The following is a 22,284-nucleotide window of genomic DNA, read 5'->3' as shown; positions in this document are numbered from 1 at the left end:
CATATTATTAATCTACCATTAGTCTATTAAATCCTATATAGATGTTGGCATTATCTGGTGTTTGATTTTTTGGCACTAAGTTTATTTTCATGTTACTGTTATAGAATGAAATATTTTCTACAATGTATATTTTAAAGGAAATGTCACCATATTTAATTGTGTGCTTCAAACATATTTAGATTCTTAGTTAATCCTAGAAGCAACTGCTGCTTCTTTCTTGATGATAGCTATAGATTTATTTGTTGGCTTAGCTTTCCAAGTCCCTCTGCTTCATTTCAACAGGAAGGCAGTCATTCTGTGTTTCCATCAGTTAGTATTAGAAGCGGACCTCTTCCATTGATGGTCTCTGAAGCTGTTGCTCTCTCTGCTTTGAACACTCCTCCCCATGCTGTTCACCTCCCTCTTCCCCTCTCATCCTTCAGATTTCAAATATATTCTCTTGGGTGACATTTTATTACAGTTGAGGCCCATGAGTTTCTTAATTACTTTTGTGCACAGCAATATTTTCTTTTTGTATTTTATTCTAAATTTAATTATTTAATGTCTCAGGTCTTTCTTATTTTCCTTATCCACATAAATTCCATCTTACATGCAGTCAGCATAGTGACTGAGAGCTGGCCCTGATCCACTTTGATGGAATTCTGGTGCTATCAGTGAGGACCAAATCTCATGGCAACTGTTGCTAATTTAGGTATCTCCAGAAGCCAGGAGACACATTAAATGACTGCACTGAACCAGGTACAATACAATGACTACAGTTAAATAGCAAATACCAAAGCACAGGTGCCCTAGAAAGGGGCCGCATCAACTTGGCTCAAGCCTATCTTTGCCCAAAGTAAAGCAGGCACAGTACTGCTCTGTACTTCATGTTAGACACAACTCCTCGAAATTTGGGAGCCTCAGGAGTCCCTCTGTAGGCTGAACTTGCCCCATCACCGCTGACCTGAGTGCTTACTTTAGAGGCTACATGGGATGTGATTCTTCCCAGTCACACAGACACTCTTAAACAAATCTGCACTCCTTCCTCAGAAAGGACCCTCCAAGACTGAATTTCACCCACTCTTTATGTGCTTGTACAGAAATTAAATTGGAGGGACCATCTTACTATTGTTTCACCTGAAGAAGAGTCTTTAAAACTTTAAATGTTTTGTTTTGTTGAGACAGGCCCTCACTATATAGTTCAGGCTGGCCTAAATTCACTATGTAGCCACAGCTGGCCTCAAACTTACAGCTACTCTCCTGTTTCAGCCTCTCAGTAATGTGATTACAGACATGCAACCACGCCCAGTTGGTCCTCTGGATCTTGCTCTGTAAATCACTGGATCTTATTTTTCTGGAGTCCTAGTTTCTCTTTCTCTCTGTCTCATATCTCTCTTTTTCTTTGATTCTAGAAATTGCTCATATTTTTCCAAAGAATATCTCTTCTTTATTTAACCATTTAAACTAGTCATAGTTGTGTCTCACATGTTTGCAAATATATATTTTACCTGCCAGACAATTCCATTCAGAAATAGTTTACTATTTTCTCTATATTCTACAGCATACATGGAAGTCCATGTCTACTTCTGAGTTCATTTTCAGTTCCTCTTGTATTTTATGCAAATATCAAATTATTTTACTTTTATATTCACTTACTGTCTCATGCCACCCACAAGTAATTTATGTCAAAAATTACTGTAATTTTCTTGGAGGAATCTCATCATTTTTTCATACTTACCCCTTAGGGTTATTTCTCCAGAAAAGCTTGCCACAAAGTATTACTCCACCCCAGTCAAGCATCAGCCACCATAAATCAGTGTTCCTACTCTGTTCATTGGTCACATGTAATGTTTAGTTGCTGTGCTGAATTAATAACATCTTTGGGGACCTCAAGATACATATGACTGAACTCCTCAAGGGTAGGATCTTTTTCAGAGTTTTCTATTCCTAGTGAGTAGCTTTGTGCCTGATATACAGTGGGTACTCAAGACAGGTTCATACAAAAGAAGACAAAACAGAGTTTCCTATTCAAATGATCCACTGAGAACATTTCCATGCTACATGAAACAGCCAGGCAGAGGTAAAGAGAGTTTAGAAATATGATATCGAAGAAATCATGTTCCCATTTATGATAGCAATTTTTATGAATGTGTAATATTTTTGCATATCAACCAGTTTTAAATTAACTATTAATCATTGGCTTACTTACAAAAGCCCCACAGATTAGCTGTTAGGTATAAAATACTATGAGGAAGAGGTTGGGCATTCAACTCAGTGGTATAAGCACATGCCTGGCCAGTGCGAGGTCTTGAATTCGATCCCTGAAACCAAAAATACAAAGAAAAAAAAAAAAAAAAAAAAAAAAAAAAAAAAAAAACCTATGAGGAAGTGAGGAATTGTTTGGGAGAGAATGATAGAAATATGGTGAGGGAGAGAAAGGTTTGACAATAAGAAAGGACAAATTTAGTGGCTGTTGTTATAAATACTATTCTAAATACAGAGAGTTTATATAACTGCCACTTGCAGAAGGAGTATTATTTAAACCAAAGGTGACATTTACAATGTTAAAGGGGGGCACACAGAAGAATAGTACAAAAAAAGTGGTTCGTAGGACCATTTGCAAAGGACACAATTACAACTCAGAAGCAATTCTGAGAGATTGAAATCCACATGATATTAATCTTTATAATAAATCTTTCCTTTGAATTATAAGGTCTTTTTTTACAAAAAACAATCTCTTACGTGTATCATCTAGGCCAAATGGACAAAATGGCTTCTGGAGGAGCCATTTGACTAACTTTCTTTTCCTCTCAATCATTCAACACATATTTACTATTTTCTGTATGTCTGCAAGTGTTTTAAATGTGAAAAGTATAATATAGTTTTCTTATAGTAAAAAAGACAAAACTAAAACATAATTATTTGCAAATACCAGTTTTCCAATAAAATTCAGGTTTTCTACTTTTTCATAAAGATAATTGCCCACATAATATTCAGATACCTAATAGGAGTAATGAGAAAGGCTTAAGTACTATCTGCTTGCTTTAATCAAACACTCATTTAGTAGCTGTCAAAACTGGGCACTACTTCCTCCGTTAGTTTCTTAGGAAAATCCAGTAAGAAAAAAGATTGCTCAAACAAGTAATGTGTGCTTTGTGTTTCTGAACAGAAGAAACAACTCAAGAGAAAAGCTGGATAGAAAGAAAAGACAAGCACATTTGGAGTGTAACATGCGTGAAACTGTGTGCTTTAGAAGAACAGTTTGTCAGCAGGCTATGAAGTAGATTCTTTGCTCAGAATGCTCTAGGTTGGTGGTTACTTACATTGTTTTCTTTCTAACACAAGTCATCTCTGTAAGCTGGTTAGAGGAAGGCAACTCCCCTTAAAGATGCCAACGTCTCCATCTCAAATCAGCCCAGAAGGGATGAGATGGAGTGAAATGGAAAATGGAAAATTGAACAAAAACTACAGCACTGGTAAGTGGTAAGGTTTAATCTCTTCAGTATGTGGGTCATTCCTGGAAAAAGACAATCTCCACTAAGGAGGAAAATAAAACCTTAAAAAAATGCAGAGGCTATAAAAATCACACTAGAATTAAGGTGTGACAGGAAGAGAGAAAGTATTGATTCATCTGGCCCAAATTTTGTTAGAAATAGAGTATGCTGTCTGAAAATACAGAGCAGGAGTAGGAGTAGATGACTAAGAAGATATTAAATATAATTTTAGTGAGTAAAAAAATTCAGTAGAAGACATTCAAAAAGGCAGTCTCAATAAATCATTTACAAACACTAACTTTTTTGTTATCTTTTCTATTGGCATTTTTAGAAGACAGTTGGATTACTTGAGTCATTAAGTTTCTTTTGAAACTGTGATTGTTCAGTTATTTATCTACTTATTTACTACTGAAATTACTGTAAATTGGGCAGCAGATGTAGTTCAGATTACAGCACTTCCCTACCATGGCTCTGAGCATCCCCTTGTGCAAAACAACCCAGTTTCCCTTGGATATCTTACTTCCTTTATGAAAACAAATGAATAATGTCCAATGTTTATCTATTTAGCCTCTAAGATGCTTTGTTATTGGGGGGGGTGCGCTACCGGGGCTCAAACTCATGACCTCGTACTTGCCAGCTAGGTGGTTGTGCTATGCAGCTAAACTCCCAGCTCTGTTGTTAAGAATATGTTTCCTTAAATTTTTTTTTTTTTGGTTTTCTACATTTTTTAACAAGAATAATCTTATCCTTAAATTAACATTGCTGTGAAAACATGCACAAAATGTGGATAAAGTAAGAACATAATAATGGCATATCCCTCATATATCAATACAAAGACGAAAACATCCACAAATGATAATTTTTTATAATTATGTGTCACTTAATGATGGTGATACGCACTAAGAAATATGTTGTCAGGTAATTGTTATCACTGTGTCAATGCCATAGTATACTTTCAAAATTGAATGGGTTTGTTTACCACATGCCTAGTTATGTTGTAGTCTATTGCTTGAAAGCTACCAAACTGTAGAATGTTACTGTATTCATCTAGAGAAAAATGGTCAGTATCAGTGAATCTAAATATATCTAAATGCAGAAAAGAAACCAGTATAAGTACTAGGTGTGAGTAACATTTATATCTTTAGACTACAGGCCACAGTCTTATATGGAGTCTGTCACTCCCAAAACTGTGGCATATGACTGTGTTCCATACACCTCAGTCTATGACTTTAAATCCAACATGGAAATTATTATTACTATGACAAATGAAATGTGACATTATTGAGGTTATTTAATAAGAGTGTTTTCAGGGCTGGGGATTTAGCTCAGTGGCATAAGAGCCTGGTTGGCAAGCACAAGGTCACAACTTTGACCCTGGTCCCACAAAAACGCAAGAAGAGTATTTTCAAATAGAAATATTAAACCCTTAATCTGAAGTTTGCCATATACTAACGCAAAGGGGATGTCTATCCAGTATCATAAAGATAAAACAGGAAATTAAAAAGCCATCTTTTCTTTCTTTTCTCTCTCCGTCTGTCTGTCTCTCTCTTCCTTCCTTCTTTCCTTCTTTCTTCTTCTTGAGACAGTCTCCTGGCCTCAGATTTCAAAACCTCTTGACTCACCCTCCCATGTAGCTTGGATTATAGGAAGGTACCACAACATCAGGCGGAAAAATAACCTTTTAAGTCACTGCTTAGTAAAGAGACTCATTCTAAAATGAAGGTAGCCTTTTTAAATGGCATTAGTTTATGCATTAAAGCTTCATGAAATGATCAAAAAATACAATGATTCAGCCGCTCTAAATAAAGGAACTTACATTAACAATAAATAGTTCAGGGAAAAAGACAAAGATCCAGGCCCTTGAAGCATCTGCTTTCAGCATCTACCATAGTTACACTGATGAAAATTATATGAGTTAAATATTGAATGAGATTAATAACTCATGAAAATATGAAGGGAAAATCAATGGGTAGAAAACCATACAGTTGAACCCTAAGAACAGTTAGGGGAGGTAAACAAAGATCTTGCTCTCCCATTGTCTAGCATGTGACACGTGTATAACCCGCCGAGCTTCCATTTCCTCTTCTCTGAGATGGTGATACTACAGTCTCTCAGCTGGGCAAAATGGAACAACAATCCAATGATAGTATATATGTGAACATTTAATCCCTGTAGTAAATGGCACACAGTAATTGACAATAGTTGGTAAAGGATTTTAAGTCAGTGAATTTATTAAGCACTTCGAAATCGTGATTTTATGTTTAAGAAAAGAAAAGAAACTAATGTTGGACTAAATCAGCATTTACCATAATCAGGAAAGGTCTAAGGGCAAGCTCCAACACAGTTTAATGGTTTACCCTGGCTGAACAACACAGTCCTTGAGGCAAGTAATCACATGCTGCCTGACTTCTGGTTGTCTTTCCCTGAACCAGCCGCTTATTTTCAGTGAGTCAACATAGCTGATTTCATGATTCATAGTTCCTTTTGGATTATTTTAAAATTATGTGATGTTTACTGAATAAGTTCCAATTATGAACTATATTTTTAACTGAAACACACTTGAAGACAATTTAAATAAACATGATTGTGCCATAAGCTATGACATTTTAAAATTTAAAAAAATTTTTTTGTTGTACCAGAAATTAAATTTTGGACTTTTCACCAGCCAGGCAGCACTGTGCTGCTGAGCCATCTCCCTGGCATGAATGGTATGAGCTGAACGGATGTATAAAGTAGTTTGTGGGTATACCTCAGTTTATAATTTTTATATAGTAAAACATAAGACAAATATTTTAATATAAGGACCACACTTCTAAGGCACTCAGTAAAGTTTCCAAATTATGAGAAACGTCTAAATAGAGGTTAAGAACTCAAATTTCCCATCTCTGAAAACTTCTGAAAGAAAGGAATTGTGTGGTAAATCATAATCCCTTTTTGCAAAACTATATGAGGAAGTTCTTATTTGCACTAAAGTGATTTAAGGAAATGATACTTCAGAATGAGTTAGGCAGAGGATTTTAGAGTAGTGATCATCAAAGAAATTCTGATGAAATATAGGAAATTGTAGAGACAGCTATGAAGGTTTTTACTTGAAAAAATTATGATAAAGTCTGCAAACCAACACTTCATTTCTGCTTCTATATTTCAAAATATGAAGATAAAAAAACCTTGAATTTGAGTTTTCCAGGTGTCCTTAAAAACCAGGTCCACCTTCTGGTATAATTTTTAAAATGCTTCTTAACAATCTTATTGTGCAAGCCAGGTATAACTGTCATACTACATGGCCTACGAATTGGTTTAGTTAAAATATCATTGCTCAACAATAAAAGGTCAGTGTTTTTATTTTTGAAAAACCCTGTAACATAACATAGCTGAAATTTCAATAAACCCATGCACTTACACTTTTTCACAACAAAAATCAGTGCATGAATCTTTACGAGATGAAGTTTCACCCATCAATCATGCTACAAATAATGCAAAATTAAAATCTTCTCTTGATTACATTCATTATTACTTTAAATTTCACTTCAATCTTATTGGGCAAATCTCTGTATTTCTGAAGCATATATACTTCCCAGCTCAGGAGTAGTCTGCTCTTCTTCAGATAAGAACCAAGGAGGCAAGCTTAACCTCTCAGCACAGTAAACCTGTATCCCAGATATTTTGCTCCTGAGACATCAAAGGGAGATGGATCCAGGGATTTGTTTATGGTCCCAGGTGTTTTCTATCTTTAGGATGAGCTGCATATCTAATACAAGACTACAGGATTTCCTGAGTGATTAGAAATCTCATGAATAATTAACTAGTCAGATAAATTTCTTTCTTATGAGGTTTTGAAAATTTTGGGGTAGGCAAGTCAGAAAATGTTCCACATTAGATTGTTTGATTTTTCATTATTCCTGAAGGAAAAAAAAAGAGGTATGGCTGGCTTATACTGCATCTGACACAAGAGTTACAAACACAAACTTCTTGAGGCTGTTGACAATATATTATGAAAAGTACTTTAGATCATGTATAACTTGTATTTCTTTAGAGACTGTTCCCTCTGGATGAATATATTTCTAATTTTCAGAATACTCACAGCACATGAAACTCAGATTTTTTTTTATCAAATTCAAAATTTACTAGTTTCTGTACCACTATGTATACAAGAATATTGTTTCCTTTCCCGTCCTATTTGATTAAACCTGGAAGGATGCAAGATTGGCATAAATATTCTCAATGTTTTCCTAAATGTTTTACGTTTCTTTATGTAAGTGTTAAAATAGCTATCGATGCATAGAAATATATCACTAAATTTAAGTGCTGAAGAACATGCAGGCCTGATCTAATTTTTCCAGTGATGGGATGAGTTTATGACACCAGAAAACTGAACTTAGTTCCATTTTTTTTCATTTAGATTATTTGTATGTTTCTACAGACAGTATTTTGTCAATGCATGCAAAATGAACTTAATTTTTTTCCTTCTTAGAAGAAAAGTACGGAAAGATACATACTGTAAGGGACACATTCATACTGCACTTCAAGGTATTTATAGGTTCCTGGACATGGGTCCGGAAACACATCAGGACCTGCCACCACTGCACACTGCGTTCTGTTATTGCATCTGAAAACAAAAGTAAAGACAACACAAGGTAAGCTTATGCAATGCTACATCACTCTTTTCATCAGTACTACAACATTTCAGGTCCAGTTACATACATTTAAATAAAGGTTTTGGTTGAAATAATATGTCGTGTTTTAAATTTTATTTATCAGTTTATTTTTGGCTGTAGCAAAAATAGGTGTGTTCTACTCTTGAGCTATATCCCCACCTCCTTCTTAATTTCTCATCTTGAATCAAGACTTCCCAGGTTGCCCTCGCACACGCAGTCCTCCTGCTGCAGCCTCACAGGTCTGTGCACGGCATGCTTCCATGACATTAGTCTTATTAAGAAATGTCTACAGTACTATATTTTTTAAAAACTAGTCATCAAAATCAATCCATTCAGTTTGCTTATATTAACTAACGCATGGTTGGAATCAACAGGATTTTGAGGTAGATGTTAAGTATTTTGCAGCAACACAAATTGGTTCTTAGGATACTGCAGATGTGAAGACAGGTCAGGAAGACTGATAGCAAATATCCACTTGCATTCATAATCAAAAAATATAACCACAGATTGTCATTAGATAGTGCAAAAAACTGGCAGATTATAATGACATTCATGTTAAATGTAGCAAACATGGTATTGAACAGCTTTATCCAAATATATAGAAGTTAATATTTAACTGTTACAAGGTATATGTTAATTAACTATATAATTGATATAATAGCACTATCTCTATCAAAAAGGTCATGTTTAGGAACTGACTGCCAGCAGGGCACGTTGAGGCACAGCTGTAACACTATCATAGAGGGGTCACTGCTGCAGAAGGATGGGAAGACTGAGGTCAGTCTGGGATACATGGGAGGCGACATCTTCATATGAAAATGGGGTGGGCACGCTGCTCAGTGGTGGACAACTTTTCTAGCATATGTAAGTCCCTGGGTTCAATCCCTACTATTGCCAATTTTTTCTAGATTTTTTTAACATCAATTGAATAGTGACTCAAACTTCATAGGTTATATTATACTTCATAAATGTCAGTAGCCTATAATTTAAAATATTATATTTAATTTCTAAACAGAATGATTAAATACCACTACTGAAGTAGAAATTAAAAGTTGGACACTTCTGTGGAAATTGAACTTAAATACATCTGGGTTCATTTATTCTTGGGGAAAAGTACATGTAATAAAATTAATTACTCCTCTGGAAAAACACACTCGTTCACAGTGGTCTCATTACTGTAAATTTTAATTAGAAAATTCCTAAATTCAATACACATTTTTATACTTAGAAATGATGGTTTATGACCCCTAAATATTAGCATGATCTACATCAGTTGAACACACTAGTTATTTCTTCTTTTATGTTGCTGATTCACTTCACAGATAGAATTTCAAGGCCTGATTTCCTATTGCTTTTGAAACAAAAGTTTCATTTCTTGATGCAAGCCACACCTCTGCACACTCGCATGGATACTGGCGGTGTAAACAAGAGAGAGCAGCGCTCACTCTGACTCACAGTAGAAAATGTGTTATGTTGACTTGAGGCTATCATTTGCCAGACATAATGAGGATTTTATTTAGTCCTTAAATTAAAATGTAAATCCTTAAACTGAAAAATATATTGTGTTATTATTGAACAATTAATAAAAGCTTATCGGCCACAGGCTTTTGGTAGCTCAGTCCCTCAGGGTCGGCCAGTCCTGTAGTTCTTCAGTAGAGACTGGATGTCTGCTGCTGAGGATGGACTGTATAGTAATATGAATGGAGACCTGGCTGTCCTCTCACATGCACTGCAGACAGGTCGTTTGATACTCTAGTGTATTGACAGGTCTTAAAAACAGCAATACTGGACTTCCTTATTACAAAGAAAATCCATTTTCAAAATATTCAAAACTAAATGACAAGTTTTTAGCAGTTAAGCGAATACAACTTTCACATCATGAGACAGATTACACATAAGATATTTATCTATACGTGAGAAAATTTGAAAATTGAACACGTTGTAAATAATCACCACTGTGACTTCCAAATATCCTACTTAAAACGGAGTCAAGAGGCCTTTAATTAATCAGTGTATGTGAAGATGTATAAAAAATCAAACACAAAAACTATGCTAGTATCTCTTCATAGTCAGTATCAACACTATTCTGTATAAAAAATCATTTTTTCAAAATAATTCACTATCCTGTTATTATTTTTGGAATTGTTTTTATCAAATCACTTCAAAACTCACTGGCAGAAAGGCAGATTTAATCTCTGGAATATTACTTTTACATAAAATCCAGTATAACCACCAAAACGATCACTAAAGATGAACTCTATTTTGAAAACACAGTTTAAAGATTCTATTTCTTGTTTTTCTAATATTTCATTTTCTGAGATTTAAAATGAAACAAATTTATACTGATCACAGATTTTTTAAAAGAATTTATTCCAAAAAGACAAATATTATAGTTCTTCCAAAACTATATGAAGTATTCATTCCAAAATACTATAAACAATAAAAGCAAATGAGATAACATCACCTAATATTATGAAGTGCTGTAAACTCATATACCTCATTGTTTACCTTTAATGTATGAATTTGAAAGTGATTTCCAGTACTATTCACCCATGATATTAAAAACATTTTCAAACCCAGCTAAGAAGAGACTGTAATAATATGCTTAAATACATTTTATCCATTACTATAGGGAAAACATCAGAACCTTAGAAAAGGATTTGAAGGATTATTTTCAATGAGACTTTTTTTGTACTGGAGATTGAACTCTTGACCTTGTGCTTGCACTGATACATTTTAAAGTCTATTTTGCCCCAGAAACTTTTATGTGAAAATAACCTGCATATCAACATTGGTGATTTGTATCACTAGAAGGTGGTACTGACAAGAATCAGATTTAATTATCAAAAACATTCTCAGGACTGGGGATTTAGCTTAGTGGCATAAGTGCCTGCCTTGCAAGCAGGCAGTTAGTTGTGAGTTCGATCCCTGGTACTGATTAAAATAAATAAATAAATAAATAACATTCTTGAATCTATTTTCACAACAGTAATATGGGCATGTTATTTTATTTTCTAACTGGGTTGACATGCTATTATAAAACTTTATTAGAAAAAGACAAAGTATCACACATATGCACAAGGTATAATTTTGCTATTGTTATCACTGTAAATATCACTATTAATAGTACACATTTGTCTCAGGTAGGTTAGCAACATTTCGTAACAGACAGACTGAACCCATTTGAGTGAAACACAACTCAGAAATAGTGACACACCAGAAACCACATAAACACTTTGGATTCAGAATGGAAACTGGAGAAAACAGATTCATATAAAAACATACAGGGCCGGGGAACAAGGCTCAGCGGCCCAGCCTGCCATGCGTGAGGTAGTGAGTTCCGTCCCCGGTACTGAAAAAAGGAAAGAAAAAAATGTAACTCTAAATAAAGTCCTTTATTCTACATAAACTCCTCTCCTTTCTCTTATGAAAAAATACAATGAAAGTTTGAATAAAAAGTAAACGATACATTGGCATTAATATCCTTCAAAATGCTTGTTGCCCTGATTCTAACACATACTCATTGTTCTGGGCAATGTGTCTTTACTACAATTATTTTTAAAAATGTAAGCATTCACCTCAGGGTTTGCTGTACACCTGAGGTCCAAGATTTAAAGTAAAACCACTGTACATCTGAGAGTCCTTCAAATTTAGAAAGTGTCTTCACATATATCCTGTTTATCTTTTCTAGTTTTTACTCTAATTGATCTTAATTGATTTTATCTTTCCAGCTTTGACTAATAAAATTATATATGAATTTAGATGTTGCAATGAGATGTTTTTATATATGTATACCTTGTGAAATGATTGCTCCAATAAAGGCAGTTACTACATCCATCATGTCAAAGAGTCATCTTGTTTTATTTATATGCTGAAAAATCTTACAGTGTGCATACTTAGCAAATTTCAAATACACAACATTGTGCCAGTTAATCTTAACTGTCAGCTTGACCTAAGACTTCTAAAGAAGTGATTGGATCACTGGCCATTATACATGTCAGTGAATTAACCGCCGGGTATTTAGGTGCCTATGCTGGTAGAAGCTGAGGTCTTATTGGAAGATGTCCTTTGGAACATGTTCTTGGCGAGTTTATCTCTCGCTGATACCCTGTCCTTATTCTTCGTTTCCCAGCCACCAGGGATGCAGCAGCTTTGCCCTGCTACACTCTTCTGCCCTCATGAACCTGCTTCACAGCTCAGGGACCATGGATGGAAACCTCGGAAACTGTGTGCCAAAATAAATCTTCATTTAGTTGTGGGCTTCATATATTTTGTCCTAGAGACAGGAAATATGTCTACTACAAATACAGTATTATTAACTGTGATAGCATTCTGCAATACTAGATCACTAGAACACAGTAATATTGCATTACAGGAAATTTACCTCCTATTCCTCTGCTACTATATCATAGGTAAAAGAGATTTTTTTCTGTTCTTCCTCCACTTTTAGTTAGTATACTGTCCCCCAAAACATTTATACTGTTTTCTCCCTCTTTTAGTTAGTATACTGTCCATGTGATGACAGTTTCCTTCTTTATTAAAGTTAAATAATATTGCATTGCGTATTTTGTGCGTGCATCACATTTTCTGTATTGATTCGTCTACTGATAAAGACTTAGGTTGTCTTGGCTATTTCGAATAATGCTGCAACGAACACGAGAGCATAAATAACCTCTTTTATTTATTTGTTTTTATTTTTTCATAAATAATCTCTTTAAGATCCTGATTTTATTTCCACGGACACAATGCTTTCAAAAGTGGGATTGCTGGACCGTTTTTAATTTTCAAGAGCCTACATACTGTTTTCCATAAGGGCTGCACCAAATTCCATTCTCATCACCAGTGCACAAGACTTTCTTTTTCTCCTTATCCTTGCCAGTGTTATATTTTATCTTTTGTTCACAGGCATACTACTACTAGAGATGAAGTATTTGTGATTTTACTTCACACTACCTTGAAAATTAGTGAAACTGACCAGATTTTCATATACCCAATGACCATTTGTGGGATTTTCTTTCTTTTTCTTTTAAATCCTTACAGTGACTTTGTCAATTCTTTAATTCAGTTGTTTTCTTCCTATTCATCAGTTCAAATTTATTATATGTTTTGGCTATTAACCCCTAAACTGATGAACCCTGACTTCGTCACTTATGAAAATATATTTATTCACAAAGGTAATATTCACTGGTTATGGATATTAAGATGCTGATAGCACCAGAAGAGTAATATTCAGCCTACTACAAGTAGTTAGGCAAAAACAAAATAAAAGAGAACAAAAACCTGCAATATATTGAAAAGTGTTTTTGAGAGTGGTCACCTTGATGACTCATTAAGATGTTTCTTGCAGTGGAGCATGACCAAAGTGTTCACTGTCCCTACTAAATACTTACATAGTTGTTAAAAGGATGCATTAGCCAGACCATTATTGCGTATTTTATCTATCTATGTATATCTAGTCTTCCAGTATAAATGCTTTGGGGGGCTGGGGATTTAGCTCAGTGGCATATGTGCCTACCTGGCAAGCACAAGTTTGTGAGTTCAAACCCCAATACCACCAAAAAAATGTTTTGGGATTAATTTCGATAAAATATATCATATTTATGTACTACGTTCTTTTCATGGTAGAATTCTCAGCATGCAAATTTCATTCCTATCAATGATGGAAATTGAACAGGACTTACTTGACCACTAATGTAAAGTATGAAAGCATCTTACAAAACGATGTATTTTCAGTTTCATTTTACATAAAACTTCTACAAATATGAAATATCAAACATGGAGAAATTAGTAATGAAACTTCATGGACTCACATTAAAATTAATTTCTATTGCATTGTTACTATACTTCTCTAGAAATAAAGTGGATTATTTCATGTTTACGTGTTGAAACAGTTTTATTTTGACAAAATACAATTTAAATACAAATTCTTTACTGCAGTTCAAAGATATTATTTCCCTATGTGCTAAACAATTTCAATAGCAAGTTTAAAGATAGAACCTCTTCAGATTTTTAATAATATATATCAATAAGGTTATGTATATTAAGGACTTATTCTTGGGAATGCCTGCAATGAGCTCAATATTCTTAAAATGTAGAAATATTTGAAAATGTAGTATTTGATACTTTCTGTATTTGTTTGTTCCCGTTTTTCCCCTGCTGCTGGTGACTGAACCCAGGACCTGAGGCCTGCTAGCAAGTACTCCCCACGGTGCTGTATCCAAACCATGAGAACTTAACACACTTATTTAGAAGTCCAATTTCAACTTTTCCACATACGTCTGGGAACTGTCTGATAAAGCCAATTATCATAATCATTAGCCAACCTTTACTCAGTATTCATGAATTCCATTTCAAAAATAAAATGATTGGGACTCAGCGGCATAAGCGCCTGCCTTGCAAGCAGGCAGTCGTGAGTTTGATCCCTGGTACCAATAAAAATGAAAAAAAAAAAAGACCAAAAAAATTTTAAAAAAATGATTAAGTACTTCAGATGCATGAGTACAATTCATAGGAACAAGCACCTAAAAATTAATGAAAATCCTCTGTCCCTCCTTCCCTCCCTCCCTCCTTCCTTCCTTCCTTCCTTCCTTCCTTCCTTCCTTCCTTTCTTCCTTCCTTTTTTCCCTTTTACAGTACTAGGGACTTATTCCAGGGTCTTGCACATCCTAGCAAGCACTCTACCACTGGGACAGATCACAACCTTTTGTTATTTTTCATATATTAATAGTTCTTCACCAAGTTTGCCCTTTAACTGGCAATTTTCCTTCTTTCAGCCTTGAACACAGCTAGGATTTCAGGCTTGTGCTACTGTACCAGACAGAAACTGTGCTATAAAATAAACAAATGCAATCAGATTTTTTGGAAAGGCATTTCAGTCCTGGTTTTGATGCAATGATTGTGTAGACTGTGAGAGTTTAAATGGCTGTATGCTATACCAATGATGAGACAGAATTATGAAAATTTTTATTTAAAAATATATAGAATTTCTTTGCATTAATACATTTGTATTAGTTTATTAGTTTATTTGTTGCAACATTTGAGAGGTGAACATTCTTTATTTGCATGTCTGACTAATACAACAACTTGCAGTATGTACCTGAATTTATTATCTGAAAGCACCAGAAAAGATATTGCTTATTTTCTCATAAACATGAAGGAGTAATGTGTTACATGCTTTTATATGATATAGTATGTTATGAAGTATTTTATACTACATATATTTCTTTAATGAAGACTATGTCCACTTCTCTGGGAATTTATACAGCTGGTAATGTCTGAGTCTATATTCCACGGTCACTAAAGTTATTTCTTTTTTTGTCAAGTCAGAGACAGTTTTAATTCCCAGTACTTCACGGGAGTGCTGCAATGCATCCTTCTATTCTCTGAGCTACAAATGTCCTATCTGCATGACTGGGTTAGGATGAAGGATGTCACAGTGAATCACTGAGTTAAGACTGTTGTGATCATATGTGGTATCTCTAGACTAAACTATTTATGTAGGAGAAAAACAATATGAATCACAATCAAACCTTGAAAAAGAGAACCTGAAAAATTAATAATACTATACATTGAATCAGTGAACATTAAATCCTATAAAAACAACTATAAGATTAGCCATGAAAAATGTGTTTGGCTTTACTTGCTTTTTAAAAATAAAATACGTTTTTTTAAAAAAGAAAACAGATGAGTATGTATACACACACACACACACACACACACACACACATTTGGACTTTATTTCCAAACTAAGGGCAGCAGTGTGCCCCTGTAGTCTCACCTACCCAGGTGGCTGAGGCAGAAGGGCCACTTGAGCCCAGAAGTTAAAGTTGAGCCTGGACAACACAGCAAAATCCCATTTCAAAGACATTTGTAATTGACTGATTTTAAATAAATGATTTCCAAAGCAGGAATACAATGCAAAAAGAAATAAATTTTGCTATATATTCATTAAAATCTCTCTGTCCTGTCATGCAGATTTTTAAATAGTGCAGTAGGTCTTTACATACATAGAAATAATCAGAGTTAGCTTCATGCTTTATAAGGGCAATGTAATAGACATGGCTCCATGTAACAAAACATGAAAAGACGTTGCCAAATGCCAAAGACTGAAGACTAACAATCCTCGGGGGCTCTGGTCTCCTTACATGTTCTATCTGTCACTTCCAGTGCAGAGTTAATTAGACTAGTCGTTCTGTGAACTCAAGTCACAACCTCAGAGACACACAGCAGTCTTACATCTCAACTGTGTCAATGCAGGTTGGCCTCAGGAAACAATAATTTTAGTAGAAATGGGATGCCATTTCTATTTGCATCACAATGCTTTAGACCACAAAACACATAAACAAAAGTGGCTTAAAATAAGAACTTTATCATTTTATATTTCAAGCATTGGAAGATGGATTGGTTCTAAGTTGGTTACTGTAGTATTTAACAAAAAGTCATTACTATTGCATGAATTCTATAAAAGTCTTTTGCATTTTGCCTTTGGGACTTAGGAAAGGTATTGTATGTCCAGGGTCTCTAAAATGAGAATACACAGCATCAAAGAGAGTAAAGCCTTCTCTTTTGTCTCATTTTAATAGTATAAATATTCTACAAATAAGCCACTTAGCGGGCTTGCCTTAAAAGAACTTCCCCAAATGAGCCCTACCGAGGCTACGTGAAACACCTATTCTGAAAATAACCCACCAGAGAATGATGCCCACAATGCAGGTTTTGCCTACATGACTCAACAAGTTAGGCTCTTCTCTGATAGCCTAAGTCATGTACAGAAGATCAGCGATTGGCAGCCAGGAGGAAGAGGATGGGGCAGAGGATGCGTTCATAGTAAGCCAGCAGCAGCACCTCATCTATTATTACTTCAAATTCCCTTCTCAAGGAAGTAACACCCGCTGTGGTTTGCGCATGTTTTAGTCACAGCTAATGGGTCACGCTGGCTGATTGGAGTACTGTATTTACTTCTACACATTCAGTCCACGGTGAGTTTATTTCCTTCTCACCAGAGTTAAAGTTCTGAGGCACTCAGACTTACACTGAACCTTCCAACCTGTGAACTAACTAAGCCTTCTCTACAAGTTACTAATTTTGGGGTACTTCGTTGTAGTGATGCAGAGGTGACTGATCGGAACTTCACATTTCAAATTTATATTACAGCTATTATTTCTATACAATGGAGTATTACTCAGCTATAAAGAAGGATCACATTGAGATATTTATCAATAAATGGGTGCAGTATAGACCATACTCATAAGTGAAATAAATCAATCTCACATGTGTGAATACCGAATAGTTTCCCTAATGTAAGTAATGATTCAAATATATAAAAGTATGTGGTAATCATGATTCCCCATTATGTGGCCTTGAAGCCTTATAAAGTTTTCACTTATTAATTGGAATGGCTTTATTCTGGTCTGCTTGATATTATTGCCTGTGATGAAATGTACAGCTATTTTGAAGAAAATAAGTCATCATAATAGCTAGTACTGATTTACTATCATCTTGTTTTGAAGCCCCACCAAACTATGGCTCTTCTGTCTCCATTTTTTTTATCATGATGTATCTTGCTGGATTTTATTATATGTGATAGTATAAACAAAAATTGTTATAGGCAAAGAGATAACATAGAAACCATTGTTCGTTTTCTGTTAGCTGGTCTTAAATACCCTACAATGCTTTCACACACTTGAATGGTTTTACACTGACTTGATATGTTTGAAGCTATAGTATATGAAGTTATATTCAAATATTTCAAGGAAAAAGAAACTATGGTAACTACTATTAAGTCGGGTTATTTGGTGGTGAAGGACTAGGTTGCTGAAACTGTCATGGTTTGACCTGTATTGCTATGTTGTTATGTCCTCTTTTATTTCAATCTCTCCCTGATTCATTAAAAACATTATTTAGTTATTTTTATGATTTTTTAATTAAGGGGAAAAATTTTTAAAAAATAACTTTTTTGATTTCCTATTAACTTGATCTGAAGTCCTGTAATACTCCCACTATCTTGTTTTGACTGATTAGACTCTGTTCCGTTCTGTACGATAGTATCAAGCTTGAGGGTATAGGCAACTACTCTGAAGGCAATAAGATTCACTATGATGCCCATTCTGGTTTGACTATTATCTTCTTTGGAAGTCCTGTAATGTTTACAAGGTTTAGGTTTTATTGGTCTTGTTATCTACTATTTTGTTCAACTTTATAATACCTAATGAGATAGACAATTCTTTTTAAGGAATCAAGAGGCATTATGGTAACCATTGTTGATAACCTTATACTCTGTTTTTACATCATGTGCTATGTATATCCTTGGTTTTGACTGACAGCTTTGTTTTGCCATATTTGACTTTATTCTCTTCCAAAAAAACAAAAGTAATAAGAACCAAGGAGTAATAAAGCCCAAAAGGTGCAAATTGTGTTGTAAAAAAGAGAGGGGAAAAAAGTGCTCTAAAGGATACAACTGCAAGTGTGTTTAGGGGTGTTAAATAGATGACCATATTAATGTTTTTGGTTGGATCATTGAACACAACTGTTTGCAGTCTCACTGTTTGAATGTCCACTTTGTATGCTTTGATACTGTGACTTAAGCAACTATCTCTAAGATGATAATATGTAATCTATTAACTGGTGATTTCTTTTTTTTTTTTTTTTTTTTGTAGTTCTGTATTACTTGTACACTTACACCGCTTTGTTTTTTTCTGTTTTTCCTTTTAAATAAAATTTAAAAAGTGAAAAAAAAACAAATTTATACCACAGCTATAAAAATAAAAACAAAAATTCTAGAAATCTGGAACACTTAAAAGTCATTATGGATTTGAACACTTATTTTGTTTATGAAGTACATAGCATAAGGCATTTTAGTACATACACAATCTGATTAAACATATTTTAAAGTAACCCTTACTACACGATTCTATAGACAGCCATTAAAAATGAAGATCCTCCTTTACCAAGCTGAAAAAAAATCCATATTGAAATTTAAAAATTAAAAAATACTTGTGGAACTCTACTCATTATTCATGAGTAGACATGAGGAGACATCATTAAAGGTTTTACACCAACTGTATTGTTCAGGTGTTAAATAATTGTTACTTTTTAGTTTCTTAATACTTTTCCCTTAGAAAATATAGTGAACAGTAATTATTTCAAGATCACTGTGAAACAAATTAATTTTTTTTTTTGTCGGTAGCAGGGATCGAACTCACGACCGCCTGCTTGCAAGGCAGGTGCTTATGCCGCTGAACTAAATCCCCAGCCTCCACAAATTAAAAAATTTAAAAGGGATGATATTTTCTAAGATAGACAGATATTTGCTTGTTTTTGTTTTGTTTTGTTTGTTTGCGACAGGGTCTCTCTATGTAGTTCAGGCTGGCCTTGAACTCACTGTGTCGCCCAGGCTGGCCTCAAACTCATGGTGACCCTTCTCTTCTGCCTCAGCCTGAGTGCTGGAATTACAGGCTTGGGCCACCATGCCCAGCTTTCACTCTTTAACATTCTGAAAATCTTTTAATGTTTTTAAAATTTTATATAACTTCCATACTATGTAGCTTTTATTGAAGTTATCTTTCTGTAAAATTCCCCCCAAATTTTCTTCTGTATGTTATATTTGTTTTTAGACCTGCTTTCTAGAGAAGCTATAGGGGTAGGTCACCAAGAATGTGTGACAAAGGGTCAGGGATTTAGCTCAGTGGTATTGGTGCCTGCCAGGCAAGCACAAGGTCCTGAGTTTGATCCCTGATACCCAGAGGGGGAAAAAGATGTGTGACACATGGAGTCTAGCTTGTCATGTGGTCGAAAGCCAGCACACATACTCAGAAACGGAGAATTCCTCTGACAGGGAATGTTTCACTTATGTATTTTTCAAAGTTATGTCCTCACTGTTTATCAGAGAAAAACATAGTACAGTGGGACTAGAATATTCACCTCAAAATTACACATTATCTGGCATCATGTGTATACCTTTTAAGTGGTTGGGACACCATCACCATCTTAAAGCTTCAGTGAAACAAATGTGCGGGTCTGTTATTGCAAATAGCTTTTTAAGGCACATAACATATAGGGAAGTGAGTACGAAGTATTCATATTGTTGTTTGGATTTTCAGTAACAGCTAATTGATATTTCTACATTAAAAGCAGAGAATTAAATACTTAATACTCTATAATTTAAACTTTTAATGAATAAACTTTTTATTATTGAAGTCAAATGAGTAAACACTTTCATTTTATCAGTATGCTTTATAACTATAATAACAAATATAAAATAAAAAGTTGTTTATGCATAATGCAATATGAAAATTTCACAATGAAATAATCACATATAATCATTTTTGTCTTAATGTTGAGCAATAAAATATCACCATCAATATTAACAGTTATTATATTGTTTCTTTCTTTTAGTGCTGTTTCCTTAAGGTTCATAAATATTTCTGATAATAAACAAACAATAAAATAAAGGCAAAAGTAATAATTTAAGTAAAAATTCATAAAAGTAATTTTCATGAAAACATATTATATAAGAGTTTATTATTCATACATGTTATGTTATTTAATTAGAATACTTTGAATTAAGCCAGTGGTTTCCAATCTTTTCAAGAACATAGTTTCTCAGCCTAGGGTTTAGCTCAGCAGTGGAAGTGCCTGCCTGGCAAGGGCAGGGAGTGAGTGCGATCCCCAGTATCCAAAAAAAAAAAAAAAAAAAAAAAAAAAAAAAAAAAAAAGCGCATAGTCTAGGACCATTCAAATTATTGGGCCGAGGATTTAGCTCAGTTACACAAACCTGGTAAATGCTAGATTGTGGGTTCAATCTCATGCACACACACACACACACACACACACACACACACACACACAAAGAATATAGTTTCTTTTCATTAAAAAATCTGCAATTATATAGGAGTTATAGTTTTATTATTTTTATTGAAAAGCCAACAGTAGAATGTGACTTTACTATTTTATAATGGATCTATACTGTGGTCTTCACAACAGGTTAATACATATTTGAGAAATATGTGAAATGGAAAAGGAAGTACACAGGTTATGATACTCCATGAAATTCTGAGTGACAAACAATCCATAGCTGAGATATCAGATATCAATAGTAATACACAAAATGATACAGAATTGAATACAAAGACTTACATTTGGATCAATATTGTTATGAGAAGCAGGATGAGATGTGTAATCTCTCTCAAGGAGTTATTATTGTTGATTTATTTATATTTATTTTAATTAAAAGTATTATTTTACTAGTAGGTATTGGTTATCTTGATGCCTAAAAACAATAACATATGAAGGCAACACAACCCAAAGAGCTGTATTTATTCCATAATGAATTACTGAATGTAAGGAATAGGGTGATTAACGCTTAAAATTAGTGAAAAACAAATAATACAACAAGGTTGAAACAAAATGAGTGATCTCGTCTCTCTCGAGTCTTTAATTTGGAATGTAAGTAAAAGAAAATCACTCCACAGACAAGCAAGTAAAGCAGTTCACATCCGCTAGCAGAGACTTCCACTTTTTGTCACTTGGGTGCAATGGGGAAAGGCACCCATGTAGCCATGTAAAATTCACTTTTCCCCGTCCCCACGGGATCATCACCTAGTCAGTGTTTGCATATCATCCTTCTTTATCACCAAGCTATTTGATTTTATTTGTGAGCAGATTAATTAAAATATTTTTGATTAACAGAAATGAAAATAGGAAACCAGCAATCAGGAAGGCCACCACCATCTCCAAACATAAACAATATCCTTTTCTTCTTGTTTTACAGGTCACTTCCATACAGATAGATGATAATTAAGAAACACTTAGAAAAAACATTTAGAAGTTAAAAGAATGGAATATTTGCAAGCATAGTAAGAGAAAGTATGATTGAAATTATACGTGACCTTCATATTCAGAAAAAAAGATTCTGAGTCAAAAGACATTTTCAAAGGAACAACTGAAGAAGTAGATTACATTATCCTTCTCAATATTCTATCCTCAAATATAAAACGACAAAATAAACTGCTCCACTTCCCTGCTCGAAGTAAGTTTGGGGATAATGCAAGTAATTTAAAATTAAAAGGCATCGTAACTTCACTATTGGTCTTGATGAGAGAAGACACGAGTACAGGCTCACTCATGCATCACACTTCACCTTCTACAGCCTCCATGTC

The 22,284-nt window shown here is 34.3% G+C and overlaps 1 protein-coding gene across 41 annotated transcripts in view; it reads right to left on the bottom strand.

The window, feature by feature from the left end:
• The window catches only part of Adgrl3 (adhesion G protein-coupled receptor L3), a 798,686-nt gene that overhangs the window by 357,193 nt on the left and 419,209 nt on the right, over positions 1-22,284 (bottom strand). For all 41 annotated transcript variants that reach the window (XM_063240383.1, XM_063240357.1, XM_063240358.1 and 38 more), the window contains one exon: positions 7,970-8,079. In XM_063240383.1, coding sequence (XP_063096453.1) covers positions 7,970-8,079 — 110 coding nt within the window. The remainder of the gene's footprint in view (positions 1-7,969; positions 8,080-22,284) is intronic.

Source organism: Cavia porcellus, unplaced genomic scaffold, assembly GCF_034190915.1.
Source record: "Cavia porcellus strain 051 isolate PalLab524CR breed Dunkin Hartley unplaced genomic scaffold, mCavPor4.1 scaffold_30, whole genome shotgun sequence".
In the NCBI taxonomy this organism is placed as follows: domain Eukaryota; kingdom Metazoa; phylum Chordata; class Mammalia; order Rodentia; family Caviidae; genus Cavia; species Cavia porcellus.
The sequence above is the reverse complement of the archived record's forward strand: the minus strand, read 5'-3'. Positions and strand labels throughout refer to the sequence as shown.